This window comes from Hypomesus transpacificus, chromosome 24, assembly GCF_021917145.1.
Source record: "Hypomesus transpacificus isolate Combined female chromosome 24, fHypTra1, whole genome shotgun sequence".
Lineage (NCBI taxonomy): Eukaryota > Metazoa > Chordata > Actinopteri > Osmeriformes > Osmeridae > Hypomesus > Hypomesus transpacificus.
Genome location: NC_061083.1, coordinates 2,902,591 through 2,925,373, shown reverse-complemented (window position 1 = coordinate 2,925,373; position 22,783 = coordinate 2,902,591). Strand labels below are relative to the sequence as shown.

Below are 22,783 nucleotides of genomic sequence, written 5' to 3'. Positions count from 1 at the left end.
CCACAGCAACATTGCGGCGCCTTTGAAATCTGCATAATAATACTAATAATTAATGCTTTAATCATGCATGCGATCATTTAAGTTTCCTTCCATTAACTGACGTGATGGAGCACCCGTGATTAGCGCGCGCTGCCGGGGAGACCGGACGCTCTTTCCCTTCTCCTCCCTGCCTGGTGCTATGGATACAGAGACCGTTCAGGTGGAGCCACTGACTGGCGTATTTTAAGTCACGTGGGTCAATTCATAAGGAACACTGGCTGGAGAAAGTGGTTACATTATACGCTGCCAGTGATTTAACGGAAGCAGAGGTGCCAAACCTGGAATTTCTCTCTACAATTTGCTTGAACATACAGGAAGATTGATGGGGTGTACCGTGATAGATGTCTCGTCTTCTTGAGGAATATGGGTTGAGGTAATAAACAATGCAAACTTATACCCGCTATACGGCTTTAGGCTCCAGTCAAAGAGGAGATGCCAGATGATTGCATGTTTTTGTATTGAGGTAGTGAGTTAGCGCTGCGGTCTGAACAGTCCTTCTGGCATGCCATCTGTGAATGATAGGAATTGTTTTGCTTGCACATCTCCGCGTCTGTTTGTAAAACTGGGCGCCTCTAAAAAGGATGCGTACTCCATAATATGTGACCATTCAGTGAATAACATATGGAAGATTGTGACATGGAAACCTAAACTTTCTCCTTAAAGTTCCATTCTTTTGGGATATTTGGAACACCGAAAATATGGAGAGTTCAAGAAAGGACGTAATCCACCCGAAGCTCTGAAGAACATAGCAAAAGCTTTTTATTTTTTAATGTTCCTTGAATTTTCTCTTGGACATTACACACAGCAAACGGGACTCGTGGCTGGAACAGCAGTGCGTGTTGTGATGCTGCTTCTGTGTCTCTTATCTAGCCTCAGTTTGGATTTTTTCTACAAGATCTGTGCAGTTCTACAATGGCTCGCTTCGAAGATGATCTTTCCGGACGGAGAGGGGGCATCAAGCCTCCAGGCCCCCCAAGCGGCCCCAGGGTCTACAAGCAAACGATGGCTCAAAGAGCCAGAACAATGGCTATATACAACCCCATACCTGTTAAGCAAAACTTCCTCACTGTCAACCGGTCTCTCTTCATCTTCAGCGAGGATAACATAATACGAAAATACGCCAAAAAGATTACAGAGTGGCCATATCCTTATAATCGGTTATCCACATCGCTGACAAAGTTTGACTTGTTGTTTCAATTTCATTTTATGACTTGAAATGATGGAACATAGGTAGTCTAGAGTGCAATGACCTTTTCTCTGTAGTTCACTGCCTTAGGCCCCGGTTAAGATGCTCATAGATAATTGTTGAGTAATTTACCATTAACCCCGTGTTCCTTTAAATGTAGGTTATTTGGGAAGTAGCCTAAGTTAGCGTTAGGCCATTGGTTATTACGCTAGTGACTCTCAAACTGGATGGGTGTGTGCATGGCTTAGTGCAAACCATTGCTTGAAATGATGTGATTCAGCCATTGAGAGTAGTCTACCTTAGTGTGGTTTACACCGATGTCCTTATATGTCATTTTAAATCTAATTCTGTTAGTCTTACAATGGCCCAAGATTTCCAAGTTTAAGGATGGGTGCTCTCCAAGGTCCTGAACTCACCCACGCTCAACTGCTGTTTACAACGGCGGTAAAGCTATAAGGATCAAACCTGTTTAATAAACGGAAACAGCCATGGGCACCGCATTAAAGCAGACAGCCATAACAATAACATTCAGTTTTTTTTGTACACATGCAGATCATGTTCAGCCCTGAAAAACTATGCATCAACTTGTGTAATGAACGTTTGAGCTATAGCAATTAATTCACATTAGGTTGCATTATGGGATCCATTACTTACATAACTGGTTGGTTACCCCTGGCACTGAGTTAACCTCTATGAAACTGCAGCTTATCTTTGCAGTTTCAACTACTACAGTTCCAATGGATTAGATGTATTGTTTTTGTACTCTAGCCTGCAGCCTATAGCCCACAGAGTCAAGGAAGCATAGGTCTAGAAATAACTGAAACCCAAAGTAGGCCCGCAATTGTACCAACCCATGATGCATCTTGGCCTTGAGTTGATGGTGGTGATATCCCTCTGGATTCTTCACAGTGTACAGTCTCCAGAGGAGACCATCTGCACCAACTCATCGTCACAGTGGCCATGGGCTAATTACAGGAACAGCAGCAGCTAGTAAAATCATGCCCATGAACCTTTCCAAGTCCCTCCTAGACTCTTGAAGGTGGAGGACCTCTCTGCTCACTGAACGCCCTCGAGGTTTCACCTGAGTAGCTTTGAAATGTTGATGACCAGACCTGCTGGTTGACGTCCTGCTTTTTTTGTCTCTCGGTTCCCCTTCCCACGTTCCTCCCTCACCTGTCTCTCTTTATTGTTCATGCGTCCAGCCTTACAGATGTTTCTAGATGTTTTCCCGTTTCCTGTTTTCTTTCTTAACCCTTCTCACTCCATTTGAGTACATGATCCTGGCCACCATCATAGCCAACTGCATCGTTCTGGCCCTGGAGCAGCACCTGCCTGCTAGCGACAAGACGCCCATGTCAGAACGCCTGGTGAGTATCTCACTAGGGTCAACGATACCGGCCGGTCAGTGTACATGCTGTGAAATGCACACGCGTTCAATGACTTTGACCGGAAAGCGTGAACATGCCATGCTATCGTAATGCGTGTGTTCTCGGGGGGTCTTCCTTACAGCCTCTCTGTAGGCTAGCAAGTATCAGACGCTCCTACTGATCCACCTAGATTATAGCCACCTTAGGATCCCAATTGAACTCAGCCGTTAAGGCAGACCATTTAAAGGGTAAGGAGCTGGGAGCTCTTTTGCCCAATCAAAGGCACTATCTGGGCAGAGTTGTTTTAAGAAGGAAAATGTCACTTGTTCAGAAACAGTTTCTCACAGCTGCCCTTCCTCCTTGATTGACTTTTCTCAGATGAGCAAAAGACCGAGCCTGCCAAACTGATGTAGCTGTATGATCATTTGAAGATATCCAATGGATACCACTTCCAGGGCTTGAATGTGCAAAGCAAGGCTCTTGCCTTGTGAAGTGAGTCATTCACAGTCAATTAAATTATTATTTTTTTTTTTTTTATTTCAATAGGATGATACAGAGCCCTACTTCATTGGAATATTTTGTTTTGAGGCCGGCATCAAGATCATCGCCCTTGGGTTTGCGTTTCACAAAGGCACCTACCTCCGTAATGGCTGGAATGTAATGGATTTTGTGGTCGTCTTAACAGGGTGAGTACTGAGCTAATGGCTCATGCAGCAGCACAATTGACAGACCTGATGGTCTGTGTGGATTAATGAGGAAGTCCACTGTTAATGTGTGTGTGAGTGCGTGTGTGTGCATGTGTGTGCACGTGTTGTTCCTTCTTCTAATGACCAGGGCACGGCGTACAGTTGTTGTTGATGGGTAAGATCGAATCCTGTGACGATATCAAATTGCAAACGGCAGACTTATCGTAGAGCATGGGATTTTGGAAGCTACACATCACGGTCACATCAGAATGGAACGTCAAACAGCGTAAGGAAATATTGTCCCCGAAACAGGAGTGGATCTCCAGTGGTAGGAAGCTATGCCTCCATGAGGGTCCATGGGGGAATTGATGGGTGGAGGGGAGGGAGTGGATAGCAAGGTGGGGGTGGGGGTAATGAAGGAAGATGGCTGTTACGCTGGAGAGAGTCCCTGGGTAGTTGCTCGCCCCACCAGGGATTGTCCTGGCCTGTTCTACCTAATGGCTCCGAGATGTATTTGGCCCTATCTTTTGGGGCTTGCGTCAGCTCAACACCTCATCGCAATAAACAGGGCTAGCCACTTCTCTCCACCCACTGGGAGCCATTTCCAGTGAGCACACCTTTTGTTCAAGCGAAAAACAGTGGGAAACAGTTAGTGAGGAAAGGTAATATTCCCACTCGTTCCATGGTAAGCACACAACGCCGTGTTTGTGGGAGATAGCCAGGACAAAGACTCTGCCAGTCTGCTCATACTGTAACCTGGGAGACAAGAGGGATATTGACAGGTTGTCAAGGCCTCTACTTGGACCTGTCACCCTCGCCGGCCCCATATTCACTTATTCAATGTGTGGATGGGGCTGTCGGTGGAAAAGTCCGGGGCTGACTTGATTAAATTGGGCCGGAGTGGCCTGACATGATAACCATAATTGATGGTCTGGGTGGTGGATGGGGGCCATTACAGCTGCAGTCTGGCTGTCTTATCTGTGCCACGATACGGGGAGTGATAGACCAATGTTGTCTGCCTGGTTCTGACAGACCGTGGATCACGATTTGCTGCATCCACCTGCTAAAATCCTCCAACAGTCAGGCTCTCTTTCCTTACAAGATAAGGCCCGCCGAAAACCGTGCCAACTGTGATTACGGAATTATTTTTTATTAGATACCGTTTCATGACTAGTAAATGGTGAAAGATGTGAAATGACTATTGGAAAATTGAACACTTATGGTTTATCAAGGTGGCAAATGGTCTGATGCCGATAGAGTTCCTGCAGTATGTAGATCGACATTGAATGATCAGAAGGAACGATTGCTTGTACAGTCTCGTGAATCGTTAATGCGGACACGAGGCCAGGGTGTGGTCCATTCTAACTCCATTACGGATCATACATGTTCGGGCCCAAGGGGCACGTTTGATGATCCTGCTAATCAGGTTTGGTGGTCTAGTGAATGAGAGGGCTGGGTGAGGGCAACTGCAGGCAGAGCCAGACCTTTAACATGCTCCAATAAGACGTTTGGAGTCGCTAATAAGAGCATATATCAGCCTCGCCGCGCTCCCACCCAGATCAATAGGGTATTGAACCAAACGCAGGGGGAATAGATTCACTTCAGCGCTCTTCTTTATAGCTGTGTGGATCAAAGCAGCTTCTCTCTCGGGCTGGGAGACCCTAGGCCGTGCCATCTGCACCACGTTAGGACTTAGTAGGGTTTTAGACGGTGTCACGTTGTTGATGTTGCAACTTCAGCCCCGTCCGCCATCAATTAGCTCTAACGAGTTGTCTCATGATGCAAAATGTCGGTTTGAAAAGTGAAATTGCTCTCGCGCCTAAATCTAAATCCTCACTGTGAGAATGACTGAAAAGTCATGCCGAATCAGAGTCAATTTGTTTTTGGCTTTGGTCCATGACTTTACTTAAAGTTGTCGCTGTATACGAACTGGCTCTCGTGTTACTTGTTGTCATGTTTTGCAGTTATTGCTTCACTTTCCAGAAAGAGAAAAAGATTTCTTGCAGAGGTTGCATTTCCTCACGCAATCTTGCTCCATCTCGAGAGACTTGGGGGAGTACAATTTGAGTGTCCTTCCCTCAATAGACCCGTCAATAATGACGCGCATTTATGGTTGAAGTTATTGGGTAGAATAAATCTAGGTGAAATGGAGGTACCGTTGGGAAGGAAGCAAAGAGCTTGCCATGTCACATTATTATTCCTGCAGTTGTAAAATGTGTTTTCTTGCAGAGTTTCATAAGAAAGTCAGAGATTAACAACGTGGCAGAGCTGATAGCAATGCATTTTTGTTTACGTTGCCTGAAGGTTGTGACGGTACTCTACAAAGTTTGCGTCAGTGAGTAAGCAATAGTATTATTGATATCCTCAGACTCAAACATGCGTTATGGGACTAACTGTTCTCCAGCTGTCGGAGATAAATGGAGACTGTGATTCCAGACTGAGTGCTTGGAAAGAGAGAGAAGAGAGAGTAGAGTTGACTGATTTGGAGTCTTCCGGCACCTCTCAGGTTGTAACCAGCCCCAGCTGGGCTCCGCCGCCGTCATCTTTCTCCCATGATTCCCTCTGATGTTCCCAACAGGAAGTCCTTCACATCTGATGTCCTATATTTGCCTCATATATGGCGGCTCCTCTGCATTGTAGTGTCAGCAGAATCTTAAAACATGTTGTTTTGTTGATTTCAACCTGGCACCACGCTCAACGGATTGTCTAAGATGTTATTTTGGAGAGGAGAGGGGTGTGGTTTCTACGGTGTTTACATCGTTTCCTGTGGGGATTGTTTTTATCGAGACTCCACAACCAGTGCACTCACATGTCCACAGCATAGGGGTGGAGTTAAGCTGTTTGACTAGCACTGCAATAATGGGTTCAGGGATCTAGAGACTGGCTAAAGCGAATGCATATTGTATACAGGACAGATACTCCTGAAATAAGCCAGGGGCTTCTGAGAGGATCGTTTATAATCAGCCAGAAAATGCAGTAAAACAAACAGATGAATTATTAATTACATTTTCACTGTAGATGAAGTAGCCCACTTTCTATTGCTGCGAGCATTTGACCCACTCCATGAAGGTTAGGTGCAAGTTTTAAGAGATCTCTGAACTATTCAATGCTATACTTGTAATACAGATGATTTATCTCAGTTAAGACCACTGACGGCAAGACCGTTTTGTAGGTAGCAGCATGAAAAGATGAGAGGATCTGTATCAACTCTGAACGCACCCAACCCCCGCTCTTGTCCTCAACTAACCTTACTGTGAAGGTGTGTAGAGATCGTATTCCTCTCTTTAAGTCCTTTGCCAAGCTGATTTATTGTCTTTATCAGGAGAGCTGTCATTACAGTACATGCAGCGACATTTCTGTCAGTGTCGACGTGAATGTGAATGATCCCTCCGTTCCCTGAGGTAAATGAGAGATTATAAAAGTGCTTTCAGGGTATTGATCATCTCATTCCTGTCATTATTGCTACATTTTTCCGCTCCCTGCTTCGTAAAACTATTTTTCTTCTTCTAAGGTGGGAAGATTTATTGGGGTAGATTATCAGCAGTATTCTTGTTCTTTTTGCTGATCTAGTGATAAAACATGTCAGTGTGTCTTTAGGTCTGATTTACTGCTATCATTTGAGATAGTCTGCTCTTCTATGACATTGGTAATGATAATGTTTCCCTGAGAGGATTTTCAAATGGTAATAAATGGAATATTGAGCTGCCATGATTGCAGTGATAGCATGGGAGCATGTCTAGTAAGCACTTTGTGAAATCTGACCAGCTGGACTATTACTGATAGAATATTCCCTGTGAACTTGCATATTCTTTCTGTTGGCTATTTATTCTTAACAATGTCAGTACCCATATATAATGTTAGTATACAAATTATGAAATGTTATTTATTATGCATTGTTGGATGATTGACATGGTTGGAAACCCACCAGATAACTCCCAGCTGCATTCATGCCAAATCCACAAACAATTCTTTATAAGTGGAGTCATTTTATTTGGTCACAATTCCACAAAAGGAATAGCAAACCTGGATGCTCCTTTCACGGAATCAATGCATGATCGCCTCACAAGCTGGAGTGGAAAGAGAACCGGCGATCTCACTTCATGCTGTCTAAATACTACAGGGTCATGAAGCTGCCTGCTACTCAGCACTGGGTTGTAGTTTCTTACTGTTTGCACTGGCGTGGCAGGGAATTTCTCAGGGAGAGAGAGTGAGAGAGAGAGAGAGGGCGCGAGAGAGAGACGGTGAGAGGGAGAGAGAAAGAGAGAGAGAGAGAGAGAGAGAGAGAGAGAGAGAGAGCGAGAGAGAGAGCGAGAGAGAGAGAGAGAGAGAGAGAGGGTGACATGAGGACCAGCTGGCTGGAGCTGTCTTGGTGAGTGGCAGTCCCATGGGCACTGTACTCAGCTGGGATGTGTATGAAGGTGATGATCCTGTTTGTGTGTGTGTGTGTGTGTGACAAGGGCGGATGTCCCATTCTGTTATCCGTATTAGAGCACAGAGTTGCTCACCGCCGCCAAGAAAGGACTGCTCTACCAGGAAGTGATTGGAGAGACATGACGCATTATAGCTGTTGACAAGTTAGGTCTGGAAGGAGGCCAATATATCAGTCACAGTGTGCTGCATCCTGAAGGACCTGTTTGACTGCTATAATTCATGTTTTAGTGGCTTGTTTGAGATGTTTTACGGAAAGCCATCTGTAGATATCAGTACAAAAGAGATTTTGATAAGACTTTGGACCCATTGTTCAAGTCTGGAGTGCACGCAGTTAGCTGTTACCTGTGTTTGCTGTGTTAGCGAGCAGGAATCACCGGCCATCTGCCCAGAATAGCTCACCTCAGACACTTTCAGCCTTTCTAATGTCCCAGGAAATGGAAGGAGGGGATTTCGGAGAGAGGAGACAGAAATTTCAGTCGGGGCTTTCTGCTGCTGGGTAGAGGGAGTAGCTGTTGATCTCTCTTTCAGACATGGATCGATGGCGCGCACGCGCGCGCGCGGGGGGGGGGGGGGGCTGGGGGGTTTCGGTTGGTGGTGAGGGGGAGGTGTCTCCGCCCAGCCCACCCCTGGGGAGTTGATTGATCTGAAGGCCTTGTCGTCGGGGAGTGCCAGGGACCTGTGGTGAGCCAGACACTTGTCTCCTCTGAGCAACTGGGGGGCTGGTTCTCCACACGCTGCACTGCCGCCCCTCCCTGCGCACTTGAAGCCTACCAAAAGGCACGCTGGGCAGGCACCACTTGTGGCCCCCTTGGCTTGAATGAACGCGGCGTAGTAGCGTCGTAGCTCTTAATGGATGAGATCGACATAATGCCCGTCAGCGATTTCTGCGGATGCAGTTTGGACAGGTGCCACTCTCCCGAGGGAGACGTTTGATGAAGAATTGTTATAGAATCTGTTAGTTTGACCTGCTTAGCCCTGTTATCAACCCCTGTCCTTTTGCCAAATAGAAATGAGCGCAGTTTATTGACCCAGAGTTGTCATTACGTGAGCCTGATATCCATTACATGGATACTGGCACTGGCCCCACTGTCTGAAGTCAGATCATTGATCTGCACTTACAGCCCATCACTGCGATGGCTGTATTGCATGTTGGGAGGGAGGGGGATATAATGCACCAAAGGTACTTTACATACACAAACAACAATATAATTTGAATATAAGATGCATCAACATAAAATAGTACCCCAAATAAAGGACTTTGATTATGGCTGATTAGGCAACCTTGTCTATGAGACCTGGCCTGGCCAGCATAGAAGCCAGTTTACTGTTCGGTGCTGCTCCAGTGTTACTGCTACCAAGCCCCTCCGCCTTTTTCTTGTCAAACCAATCAGATATCAGCATGCAATCAGCATAGTCAAAACCACGTTCCATAACCAAAGTAGCCATGACGAGCTAAATGTGCCTGAAACGATGGGATGATTACCTAGACACTCTCAGTCACTGAGCAGTTAGTGAGACTATAATCACACCATCAGCCCAGACACAAATAGATGCTATCACACTGGAAAAGTGCTCCACGTCCATATGTCAAAATACATATGTTTGTCATTAAAAACTCACAGCTCTCTTGCGGGAGATATTTTGGTTGCTATGGAGACAAGCAAGCATGGTGTCTCCTGCTCTATTGCTTGATTAGTGTTTGGGGGGGGGGTTAAGGAAATGGTATACATCATCTTTTTTTTTACTGATGTCTTCCTTTCACAACTTTATTGGACCTTTTTGTGCATTATTTCATGATTTTTTCTTGATAGTGAGGAAATTGTTGTGTTACAATTGAATTGGACATTCAGTTTCCATTTCTAGATGTCTTCTTTTGACTTCCCTCCACACACCATCGGAGTATATTTTCTCAGACAAACCTTGTCGACCACACTAAATAAATGGGATTCTGCCTTTTTGTTCTTCTTTTCACATCACAAGTGTGGAAGCCCACCTCGTTTTGTTGATCGCTGTGCAACCACGAAGGCACACTGCAACCGAGTCTGTTCATATCACTGCTTTCGATTAGGAAAGGAAAACCATTTCCTACCCCTCTCTCTCTCTCTCTCTCTCTCTCTCTCTCTCCCTCTCCCTCTCCCTCTCCCTCTCCCTCTCCCTCTCCCTCTCCCTCTCCCTCCCTCCCTCTCTCTCTCTCTCTCTCTCTCTCTCTCTCTCTCTCTCTCTCTCTCTCTCTCTCTCTCTCGTCTCCGGGCTGCTCCACTCTAATGAGATCAGCGGAGCCTCCTTTGTTTCTATGGTGACGCCTCCCGTCGTCTCCACTGTGGCTTTCCCCTCCGCCTGCGTCCTGAGCTAGCAGCCATCCTTGCTAGCAGGGAGAGCCCTGTCTGCATCTTTCTACAACTCTTTCTCTTGGTCGCTCTCTGTTTGTCTCTCGACCCTCTCTGTCCCTCCTCTTATCTTTCGTTCTTTGTCTGTCTCTTTCTTTTCCTCTCTCCGTCTCCATCTCTTTCATTCTCTTTCGCTCTCTCACCATCTCTCTTTTCTCTCTCTTTCATAATAACCTTTACATTTTTTATGACTTTGCCAAATTCTCTTTTCAGCTGTGTTTCATATATACATGGGTGCAGCAACCCTTGTTTATTTCTCAATTACACTGTTATGTGCACTCTGTCTGTACTGTTGAATGTCAATAAAAACGATCTATCTTATGGAAACAAAGCCATGATTATAGAATTAATCAGGACATTTGAACCTCGCTTTCTAGACTTCAGCGCAGAAATATGGACGCGAATATTTTATAGAACCGTGATTGTGGGCCGTCTTCAAACGCAGGACTCGAATCACAGCTTTCCTGCGGAAGTATACCAAGCACCCACCGGGCCCAACAGATCCACCCTGAAGCAGGCTCCTCCAACTCGTCGCCCAGTATATTTGTGGGTGGTCAGACCTGCTCTGTCACCCCCACAGGAGGGTCTACTGTAGGAGCATGAATAAAACAGGAGAAGGTGCCTTTTTTTCCCCCAGCTCTCATCCTTCACTTCACTGCCGCCAACTTCACACGGCTGCTCTTTCATTCCTCACTGCTTGGCCTCTCCCTCGTTCCTCCAGCTCTCCTTGCCAGGATCTGGTAGTCATTTAGATGTTCTCAGGACTGAACGTCACAATGGGACAATTTATTATGAGAGGTGTTCCTTGAGATATCCATCATTAACGGAGATTGTCGGGAGATCTTACTGTGGTACCATCCCTCTATGAGAGTGTAATATTGATGTGGCTTACAAACAAGTGCTTACAGGACATGCTCCGCTGCGATCGGCGCAATCATGGCAGCTCAATATCCCATTTATTACCATTTGAAAATCATCTCGGGGAAACATTATCATTATCAAAGTCACAGAAGAGAAGACTATGTCAAATTGTAGGAGAGGAGGAGACCGACGGTTGTTCAAATCCTCTGGCCAGACCTGAGTGTGTGTGTGTGCCCCCATGGGTTATCTCTTCTGCATCGCTGGCTCCTCTGCATGTCACCTGTAGTCTGAAGCTGCTGATGGAGGTCCCTGGTTAGGGTTACGCAAGATCATGACTGCTAAGTGTGTGATGGGATGTTCTATTCCAAAGGTGAAGTGAGACAAATCTATTTCTGTCGTTTTTCGTGCTACTGGCTGGTTGATTGGCTGGCTGGCTAGATGACTGGTTGGCTGATTGGCTGGCTGGCTAGGTGACTGGTTGGCTGATTGGCTGGCTAGCTAGGTGACTGGTTGGCTGACTGTCTGGCTGGCTAGGTGACTGGTTGGCTGACTGGCTGGCTGGTGATGGACAGAACAGTCTGAGGAGAGCCTGGACTTTTATTCATGCCTCCAATGTGTACTGTGACTGTGCTCAGGCATGAACCAATGCTCAGTAATTACTGACTCACTGCATGTCCCCCGGCCTGCAAATAATAGAGTTGTAATGCACGTTGAATGAGGTGTTGTGCGAACGCATTGGAATTAAATATACAGAACAATGTGCACTGCAGCAAGCGTGTGTATACATGGGGGTTATAGAGACCTATTGTACAAGCCCAGGAAAGAAGGGGAGGCTCACTGGAGATGGGCTTCATGGACTGTAAAGACTTGTGTATGCTCACTGAAAGCGATGTGAAACCGATGAGAACGATGCACATCCCTTACGGCTAACGCTCCCTGTGATCTCTCATAATACTCACTTCATCCTCTCACAGCCTACAGTAGAACAAATAGATGGTTTTTTTTGCTCACTGGTGTAGCAAGAAACCGATGATGCTGCCCTTTTCCATTGTGATGATCTGAATTAGCTACTGTAAAGGTGCTAAATGTAGTTAGTACAAATAGAGTTATAACTGGATCTTCATCATCCATTATGCTATGTCATGTATTCTTTTTGTGGATGCTTTTTATTCAAAGCGATATACAGTACAGGTGGGAATTTTAGTAGCCTCTTTATATGCCCTATTATCAGTTTAGCCTCTATCACACAAGTCTACCGTGTCAGTGTTGGGCAGTTTGATGTACTGTAGTCCAGGGTTATAACTGTCCAAAGTATCTCTTCTCCTACTGGTTAGCACAGACATGTATCCAAGGCCTTGTCTCAGACAAACCTGAAGTCTACTCCACATATAAGTAGCCATCGGAAAATGTATAATTCATCCAAGCTGAACAAACTAAACTAATAAACTAATAAATTACCCAAGGCAGTGACTGTGTCAATTCTCTAAAACCTTGCACGCTCAACTGCATTAGATTAATTGTGAAAATTTGATGCATCAGACTATTTCCACTCCGTATCCATCTTTCACAAAGTGTTTATGTTTGGACGACTTGCCGTTGCGCTTGGTTTCTCCACGACTAGATTCCACATTGTATCAAATACACCTGACAGCCGAACAAATTACTTCAGGAGTAGGAGGACGGCTGGAGGAGGGTACAGCTCATTGGTTGAACATCTGACTGCAAATTAAGAGGCCATGGGATCAAATAGCCCCGCGTGCTGTGCACTCCTTTGGATGAGAGCGTCTGCTAAAGAGTCATGGATGGTCGCTGAAGAAAGAACAATGTCTGAAGATGCTTCGGAAGAAAAACAACGTGTTTTTTTTTACCATATCGTTGCCTCGCATACATCCAATGTAGCTGTGGTTCGAGCTGCCTCTTGTTTGATCCCGAATCTGTTGTTGTCGTCTCCAGGCCGACAGGACATCCATCTCTCGGCTGTGGCCTCCTACTCCCTCCCTCCCTCCCTCTTCTCTCTCTTCTCAGACCACCAACACGTGAGCACCTGTCACTTACTGTGCACACAGAGCTATCACTTGTCTCGTCACAGATCACTCAGCGGACCGAAATATCCCGCGAAGATAGTAACGAACCCACCACCCTTCACCTTCAGTCTCCCTCTGCCTGCCAGTGTGACCCTGCTTTCTGATGCTGTCAGCTGCTACCTAGGCAAGGCCTGGTGGATTGTTGTTCCCTCTGACTTCTCCGGGGAGGTGTTTGTAAACAAACATGGCTGACTAATTGATCATCAAACTAATGTGTTTGACTTTTTACTCATGTTGTCTGAGTTTGAGTATGCAAGCGTAATGCATTATTACTTGGTAAGCAGCCCCTGAGCTCAGTAAATGATGAATACCTTTGGAATCGCTGTAGTGAGTGATGATTGGTCCCGTGCATAATTATCGAGCCATTTAGGATTTGATTAGTTTCATTTCCAGCAAGTTCATCAGCAAACATGTTGTTTCATATGCAGTTGCAATCCCATTTTTTTTTTCCGGAAGAACAACAAAAAGCAATACGCTGTTTGTGGTTATACTGCAAGTAGGCTACTGTAGAAAAGACCTGTGGTACTCTCTCTGCAGGTGGGAGAAATGCTAGCTCGGTAGTTTGGTGGAAAGTAAGAATGTCTGCCCCCCACAGCTGTCCCCCACCACTATCCGAAGGGCCATTAGGTAGCTAATCTCCTAGCACATGCCTGGGGTAGTAGGAGAAAGGCCTTTTTCTCCTGCCTGATCCAGATGTTGTTTGTTCATGTTGGGCCCATATGGAATGTCTTCACACAACACTGGCTTCTCCGAGCAGTTAAGTGAGTCTGGGGGACAATACTCAGAAAGACTCGTTTGAAGCATTGTTGATGCTGAGCGGCAGGGAGTTCAGCACGGATTTTATGCTTTCGATTAGCAACAAGCACACGTCCCCCACCAACAGGAAATGGCATAAATCAGTCGTTCATTTAGGTAAGCCTGGCAAGAGGGCGCAAAAAAAACCAATCATAAATATTCAGTTATTTTGCAAATGCTGTGTCTGTTTCTCATTTCAGCAATTTTGGTGGACCGCCATTCATTTGAGGGTCTGCTGAGCTAGGTTTATAGAATTTAATTTAATAAAAAGCTGAAGTTGACTTATGGTGCTATCAGTTTGGTAGACAGAAGGGCTGTGGGACACTGCAGGTCTCTAACAGTGGCAGTAAGCCCTTAGGGAAAGAACGTTTGTTCTGAATTCTCACTGCTCAGTGATGTGGGGCAACGTGCTAATGCCTTTGGCTGGCACGGCAGAATCTCTGACCCAGCTAAATGGCGCCCAAACAGACAGGCATGGTGTAGGGCCTTCTGCACTGTGTTATCCAGTAAGAGCCTGAATGGGAAAATTCATGCACACACACGCACACAAACACACGCACTCACACTGGTACACAAACACCTCTTGTATTCGTACCCACACTTCTTAAACGCACGCGCAGACACACTGGCTTCTGTTCTCATTGCAGGTTGCCGGATATGAATTCTTGGCCCCTGTCTTCCTCCTGTTGGCAGGAGTTACAGTACACAACCTGCACTGTTGTTTTGTCATATGAGACCTGGTTCATTTGTCTGACTGCCAAAATCCTACTTGGTAGCTCAGGGTTGGATTCGGGAGCAAAGCAAAAAACCAAGCCACAGCTGGAATACCAGGATTTGTATGCGCCACGCTTGTTCTTTCTGTGAATGATTCAGGAGAATACTGCTGAAGACCTGAGGCCTTTCGCTTTTCTGCCAGCGGGGACACACAGCCGACACTGCAGGAAGGCAGGAAAGCAGGCTGGCAGACAGGGAGGGAGGGAGGGAGACAAGAAATTTGGGAGACAGGGAAACAGGGAAGGAGGGAAGGAGGGGAGACGAGCAGGCAGTGCTCTCTCTCTCTCGCAGAGAGAGAGGGAACGAGAGAGAGGGAGGCTCATTTCAGAGGAGATAAGTGATCTATATTTCACAATGCCAGGCAGCTGCAGTCTGGAACATTAGACTAGCAAGCTAGATCACGAGGAGACGATGTTATTTCACAGAGATTGAGTCCAACAGCAGGGTAATAGAGCTCCCTCCTGCTCCCAGTTATAGATATGTGTTGTTTTTGTCCGCTTGAGGTGGAAAAAGGTGATTGAGTTCATTTCGTCATTCTTTCCCTTGCAATTAGTTCAACCCATCAGGGAATGCATCTGTATGCCTGGATTAATTACCATCCTGGAGTGAGGACTGGGAATTACCCTTTGAATGGAATGAAACAAAGCAATTATAGGTTTTCCCCACCCTGCAGTGAATCTAGCAAAAGAAAACCCCCCTCACCTGATTATCACGGAGAGCTAGATTTGAATAAGCCGGCCGCCATTTTGAAACGCCCCTTGAATCGGAGTTCGGCCCCCCCCTGGCCTTTAGCCTAGGATTGCCCCCACTCTGGGGGTTGTGTTGTTCCCAGAGCCAACATTCTTCCGCTCATTTGAGTGCAGAGCTGTACCTCCCGGACGTTCTGTTTGTCTGTGTCAGTGTTCCCAGCCGGCTGTGGCTCCACACTACCTGAGACAGCACAGACTGCTGGCCTGATCCCCTGGGCTCAGCTGCTACAGAGAGAGAGAAAGAGAGAGAGAGAGAGAGAGAGAGAGAGAGAGGGGGGAGGGAGGGAGGGAGGGAGGGAGGGAGGGAGGGAGGGAGGGAGGGAGGGAGGGAGGGAGGGAGGGAGGGAGGGAGAGAGAGAGAGAGAGAGAGAGAGAGAGAGAGAGAGAGAGAGGGAGGGAGGGAGGGAGGGAGGGAGGGAGGGGGAGAGGGAGAGGGAGAGGGAGAGGGAGAGGGAGAGGGAGAGGGAGAGGGAGAGGGAGAGGGAGAGAGAGAGGGAGAGAGAGAGAGACATTCGGGAAGCAGAAGCAAATGTATTCATGCACATCCACCCCTCCTCCTCGTTGTTCCCACTACCCCCCCACACCCCCACACGTACACACGCATACTTCTCTCTGAGACTAGAGTGCAGTCGGATGACTGTTAACGAGGGGACAAGGTTTTAGGCAGGAGTGTTTTGAGGATGCAGACCCCCAGGCGGGTGACGAGATGCCTTTTAACAGCTCAGCCAGAACCCTGCCACGTGGAAGACACACATACACACACACACACTGTACACCCAACATTCAGATACACACACATACACACACACACACACTGTACACCCAACATTCAGATACACACACATACACACACACACACACTGTACACCCAACATTCAGATACACACACATACACACACACACACACTGTACACCCAACATTCAGATACATACACATACACACACACACACACACACACTGTAAACCCAACATTCAGATACACACACATACACACACACACACACACACACACACACACACTGTACACCCAACATTCAGATACACACACATACACACACACACACACACACTGTACACCCAACATTCAGATACACACACATACACGCACACACACACTGTACACCCAACATTCAGATACACACACATACACACACAGCTTAACACAAGGTTCTTCCTATTTAAGTCAAGGGAAAGCGGAGACCCAAATACAACTTCTTTACATGCTGTTTGGTCTCTCAGTGTTGGATGGTACACTCTCTGCATACCAACATGCGTGTGAAATCATTTATATTCTCCTCCAATCTACAGGCTGATTGGCTTTCAGCCAATACTTTCTCTGTATCATAGTTACGTATTCCGGACTCGTGCCACAGATTCTCTATGAACACATGTAGTGGATGGTCGTCACGAATAGCAATTTCAATTCTATGAAGGGATTTCTGGAGGCCAAATTCCAGACAAAATATGACACTTTGCAGATGCTGTACGGTTGAGGAATGTGCTCATTTTACGTTGACCGTCTAAGATGTTTTGTGTGTCATTGGCGGGTTTGAGTTTGTGGATTAAGATTTAGCCGTGCTGTCCGTATAAACGTTAACCACATGCTCTCGATGTTTGCGGACAGGATTCTGGCCACGGCTGGGGCCGACTTTGATTTACGAACACTAAGGGCGGTCAGAGTCTTACGACCTCTCAAACTGGTGTCTGGAATCCCGAGTAAGTCTTCCACTTTTGAAATCGGTTCCTCTGCAGTTTCACCAGTGTCATATGGATGGCCAGAGTAAATGGATCCATTTGAACGTGTGTTTCTGTGTGCCAGGTCTCCAGGTGGTGTTGAAATCCATTATGAAAGCCATGGTGCCCCTGCTGCAGATAGGCATGTTGCTGTTTTTTGCGATCCTCATGTTCGCCATTATCGGCTTGGACTTTTACATGGGCAAGTTTCACCGGACCTGCTTCAGGAATGACACCGGTAGGCATTCTCATTTGTTTCACCCTCCAAAGATGTCCATAGCATGTAATCACTGGGCCAACGCTTTTAATCCAGGATGTTTGTGTGTACATGAGTTTGTGTCCTTATTGTGTGTGTGTTCTTCTTGTGTGTGTGTGTGTGTGTCACAGGTGAGCAGATGGCAGACTTCCCCTGTGGACTGGAGAACCCAGCCAGGACCTGCCCCATTGGCACCCTGTGTCAGGAGTACTGGCTGGGCCCCAACTACGGCATCACTAACTTTGACAACATCCTGTTTGCCATTCTCACCGTCTTCCAGTGCATCACCATGGAGGGCTGGGTGGATATCCTCTACAATGTGAGTCAGCAGGGCTTCACCCAAACTCCCCCCTCCCCCCCAAAGCACGCCCACGATGTACGGGCTCTGACACAGGACTGAGATGCTATTTGACACCCACATGGGAGTCATGGTTGGGAATCCATCATGGATTGATTGAGGATGGACGCTGAACTATTCAAGGGACGTGTTCTTGAGTCTGTTTGACATGCACTGGTAGCTTAGAGCTAGATGATAGCTGGTGGTCCTCTTCATCAGAGCAGCTTGTCTTCCATTGGAAGTCGCTTTCACGCCCTTTGAGCCGGTTGCCGGGTGAGTCACTGGGTTAAATCCCTCTAGGATCTGAGTGGAGCTTTTAAAACCAATCAGAATTGGTACATTTGCATAAAAGTGGCAATTACATCAAGCAGAGGAAGTGATTATGTAACAGCATGAAATATTGAATGCCTCCAGCGGGTTGAAGAGCATCGTGTGATGTTGTAGTATAGACAAGTATTAGTATAGGATAGTAAGTAGAATAGGCAGTCAATGGTTTGCTGAAATTGAGGAATAACTGAGCTGGTCTGAGCTATATTTCAGATATATACGGTACACATTTTCCCAGGTCTACGGATTTTTTCTCCGAAATCGACACGTTGTGTTCTTTCTGCTTGGTGCCCACTTCTGCCAGGCCTGATAAGTGGCAGCATATGCCAGCTCCTCTCTGGCCTGGAGCTGCCAACACGATGCCCTGACACTGGCAGAGGGACGTGGAGCCCACCTACAGAGGAGGGCTTGCTAGCTCACGAGGCCCTCCCTCCCTCCCTCCCTCCCTCTGGCACGGAGGGGCTCGGTCTAAATGCCGGGGATGGCCTAGCGAAGCGAGCTCTTGGCGTAGAGACTAGGCAACGTCTCGAAGCTGGGAAGGGCAGTCTAGTGAATCCATGACAGATGGATTCGAATTGGCTGTTTGACTCCTGCAAGTCGGCTCCAATCCAATTCAGACAATTAGCACTGAAGTGAATGGTGGGATGTGTCATGATCGGAGGCTCGATGAGTCGTTTGAGGACAGATCAGTACGGCTTGATCAGGTCCCCTGGTGCCTCTGGGTCCAGATGATTGTCCTCACGTCTGACATCAGGGGCAGAGGCTGCGCTTTAGCCTCAGTCAGCAGCATCAGGCGGCGTCACCGCTTGTATGATGGATAATCCCATTAGTCGACGCCGTTAATCCAGAATTAGCCTCGGAGTACACGACGGGCAGGTTGAGATCATTCCTCCATCCATCCCTGTCTCCTCTGTCCTAGCCTGACTGACAGGCAGATAATGTGCACTCAGGGTTGGGGGGGGGGGGTGATGGGTGTGTGTGTGTGTGTGGGGAATGGGGTGGATGTTGACCTGTTGGAATATGATTGGTGGTGTCTGATTGAAATATGGAAGTCGAGGGGTGGTTCTGGTTGTCCGTTTCATTTCCTGTCGTTAAGGGGCGTGTGTTGACTTCATCAGATCGGCCATCCATCTGGCTGCGATCAGACCTCTGCCCCGCGGACAGGGTTTAGAACAAACTGGCAGTTAGAAAGCTGTACAGTCCCATACTGACACCCTGAAACGTGTATAACTAACGGAAAATCTAGATTAAATCAAATCGATGTTTACGAGAAAAAGTATCTCTTTTTCTCTATCTCTCATGGTCCGTAGGTGGGCTCGTCGACTCTGCAAGCAGGGGAATTCCATCGTTTTTTTGATACGCTGCAGTTGTTTGAGGAAAAACGTTGTGTAGTTGTTTGTCCATGTTGTGAGGATAGTCTGCAACAGCTTTAGCATTCTGAGCCCATCTCAAAGAGCTGACTAGTGGGGAGGTACACAGAAAGACAGGCAGGCAGGCAGACAGACAGGCAGATAAACTACCCTACCCTACCCTGCCTTCCTTCCTTGCTCAACCCAATTCAGCCCAGCCCAGACTAGCCCTACCCTACACTGTTCTCAGTGCCAGAGAAAGGCCAGGGGCTGAAACTGACAGCTTGGCCCAAGGGAGCGGTCCCAGAGCGGTGCCAGCCCAGCGCTGGCCCCCCCTCGGTGAGATGGCTTCCAAACCACCTGTGAACACAAGCCCGTCTGCCAGGCCTTTTGATGGCACCCTGGCACAGGACAACGGGATGTTTACGACCCAGAGACATGGAGGAGGAGCGGGTTGAAACACATCAGAAAGCCCTCCCATTGAAGACAGTTTGTCCTTCTTCTCTTCGACGTTCACTCTTGACCCTGTTTTGTTTATTTCCACGACAAATCTAATCTAATCCAATTGGATTTGTGTGGCCCTTCTTTACGAGCAGTGTCACAGAGGGCTCAACAGATGCCCACAGATCAGCACCTAGACCCAACCGAAACCTGTAACCAACTGAAAGCTAAACCCAAGGATCCTTCTACAAAGCCAGTTAACCTGTACTGTCTGTACAAGTGCTTGTACTGTAAGCCAGTGGGGTGTAGATGTTTCAACGATGGTAATTGGTGCGTTAGTGTATTTGATTGCAAGTGGTGTATGACTATTATTGATCCTGCAGTCTATGGCTACATAACCATGTTAACTGTGCTGACTGGATGTCTGTCGGCAGGGTAACAGTTTTAGGGAGGGGGGTGAGGCGGTGGGGGGATGAAAGCTAATTGTCTCTCGCTCTAATGACTGATGGCTGTTCTATCGTCGATGGGTTCCCTCCCTTCTTTTATTCAAGGTCCGGGGCTGGATGTCTCTGACGACAGATAATGCACTGACAGTGAGATGGGCCTCTATAGGGCTCTCTGGCCCCTCCTGTCACGTTTAGGAAGCAAGGTCCTTGTGACAAATGGTGTACTATTAGATTTGCCTTGCTGTGGATTCGGCAGTACCACAATGCATCCTGCATCCTGTGTATATATCCTCTCCTCCATATCAACCTGTGTGTGTGTGTGTGTGTCCGTGCGTGTGTTGTTCTGACACCTTGCCAGCTTGTTTGGCCTGATTGCTGTATTGATGAATCACTGGTTAATGTTTAAAAATAGCCCCTGAGGGAGCAGAGATGGACGAGGAAGCCATGCGGAGCGCGACAGAGTGTCTGGGTGTGTTGCGGAAATGACTGGAGAGACAGGAAATGGATTGGGGTGAAGGTGCGTGGTTAGGTTACTGTCCATGGTCCTGAAATCTGATGACTGAAACCAATTGTAAGCTTCAGAACTTCAAAAGGAAGGGGATTCTGCAAAAATGGAAAGACTTTTGGATGTCTTGGGTGCTGGAATAATAATAATAAAAAAAGCTTTAAATCCATTCCAGTAAAATAACTCTCAATTGAAAACCATCTATCGTCATTGCCAGTAACCTTCTAGGAGGGAGCTACGAACTGTCCTATGCTGGTGCACTATGTTCCCAAAGCCAAGCCTTGATAGATTCCTGTCTTTTCAGTCTGTGTAAAATTCCAGTCCTGGCAGAGCCCCCGCCCCCTGGGGGACCTGATGGAGAAGAATGGGTCTGAGCGCTCAAGAAGGGGGATAATGGCAACCCAACTCCCCTCCAGCCTGCCAACCAGCCTCGGCTCTCTCCCACTTAATCCTGTTATCCTGGACACTAGAACTTTGGGTCAATATGCCTTCCCTCAGCCACAGCCCTTTCCATTTTAGTGCAGTCCGATGGAGGAACAGCAGGCTGGTTAAGTTGCTTGCACTAATACCAGTATAGATATCCACGCCATCACCATCTTCTGTTTGGTGTTGTTGTTGTGGTGCGTGCCCCCTCCACTTTCCTATCCCCTGAAGCTCATGCTGTTTTTATTGGCTCCCATTGGGGAGTTGGGGATGGTGTTGGTTACGGCAGTAAAGCCATTTCTCTCTTAAGCCCCTCTGGTTTCCCCTCTCTCTCCGCCGCTCCAACTCTTTGCTCTTGTTTTCAGATTTTGGGGCATGAGAGTATCAGAAAGGTAGACGTGTTTTCCCTCCAGTATATCTGTGGCAGAGCTGAATGGGAGATCTTTCTGGAAACCTCTGAGGCACAAAGAGAATGTCAGGAAGCCATCGACTAGAACACACCTAGCTATCAGGATGGAGGAGTTTAGTGTGTGCCTGTGCGAGTGGTGGTGGAACAGGCCATTAGGTGGTGGTTTTATGCAATGGACTGGCTACTGTAGAGACAACTGATGATAGGAGAGGGGGTAGATGCACGCGCTTGCGTTTGTGTATCTGCGTTCGCGTGCGCGCGGATCCGCACGCGGGTGTGCTCGTGTGTGCGTGTGTGTGTATGGACACTTGCGTGCGTTTCGGGGGGGGGGGGGGGGGGGTGTTTTCGAAAAACAACCATTTGTATGTGTTTTGACCTGCTGACTCAGCACCCCCCAGGCCCCTCGTGCAATTACAGACAGAAGATAATGGAGCGTGGGGACGGTCGGGAGAGGATCTGAGCCCTGGAAAGGGTTCCTCCACGCCTCATCGAAGCCGAGCACTTCTCCCTGTTTTCTCTTACCATCGCCCCCATGAATCTGACAGTGGGATCAGCCAGGGGCCTGGGTGAGGGGGGGGGGGGAGGCAGTGTGAGGCGACTGTAGAGCGAGCTTGTCTGACTGCCTCAGGTGTGATTCCCTACAGCCCTGGCTGGGAAAAAAAGCGTCATTTTCCGGCGCGGCTGATGATCCACCATCAAGGCACTACATCTTGAGTCCGCGGGATGATTTATTTCTGATGTTGCATAGGCAGCAGGCGCGCAGGATTGGATGGATCTTGAGCATGTATGGCTGCCACTTTGGAGAGTTGAAGTGTACACTCGGGTGTACTACTACTTTGTAGTACACGATGGAAGTGTCGACATCACAGAACACTGGTGTTCTTGTTGGCAAACAACACGCTGTGTGTTTTGAATAAACCAACGGTGAGCCTTTTTCCCTTGTGTGTACCCATGTGTGTGCGTGCCTGTGTGTGCGTGTGTGTGGGTGTGTGTGCGTGTTTGTGTGTTGTGTGTTTGTGGGTGCAGGCCAACGATGCCTCGGGGAACACGTGGAACTGGCTCTACTTCATCCCTCTCATCATCATCGGCTCCTTCTTCATGCTCAACCTGGTGCTGGGGGTCCTGTCAGGGTGAGTGTTCCTCACACACACACTCTGACACACACACACACACACACACACACGCACACACTCTCT

The 22,783-nt window shown here is 47.5% G+C and overlaps 1 protein-coding gene across 1 annotated transcript in view; it reads left to right on the top strand.

The window, feature by feature from the left end:
- The first annotated feature begins 235 nt into the window (after positions 1-235).
- Positions 236-22,783, top strand: part of cacna1ba (calcium channel, voltage-dependent, N type, alpha 1B subunit, a) — a 54,467-nt gene continuing 31,919 nt past the window's right edge. The window contains 7 exon segments of the mRNA XM_047048753.1: positions 236-1,181; positions 2,487-2,592; positions 3,139-3,278; positions 16,985-17,076; positions 17,180-17,332; positions 17,482-17,669; positions 22,614-22,717. Coding sequence (XP_046904709.1) covers positions 952-1,181; positions 2,487-2,592; positions 3,139-3,278; positions 16,985-17,076; positions 17,180-17,332; positions 17,482-17,669; positions 22,614-22,717 — 1,013 coding nt within the window. The 5' untranslated portion in view covers positions 236-951.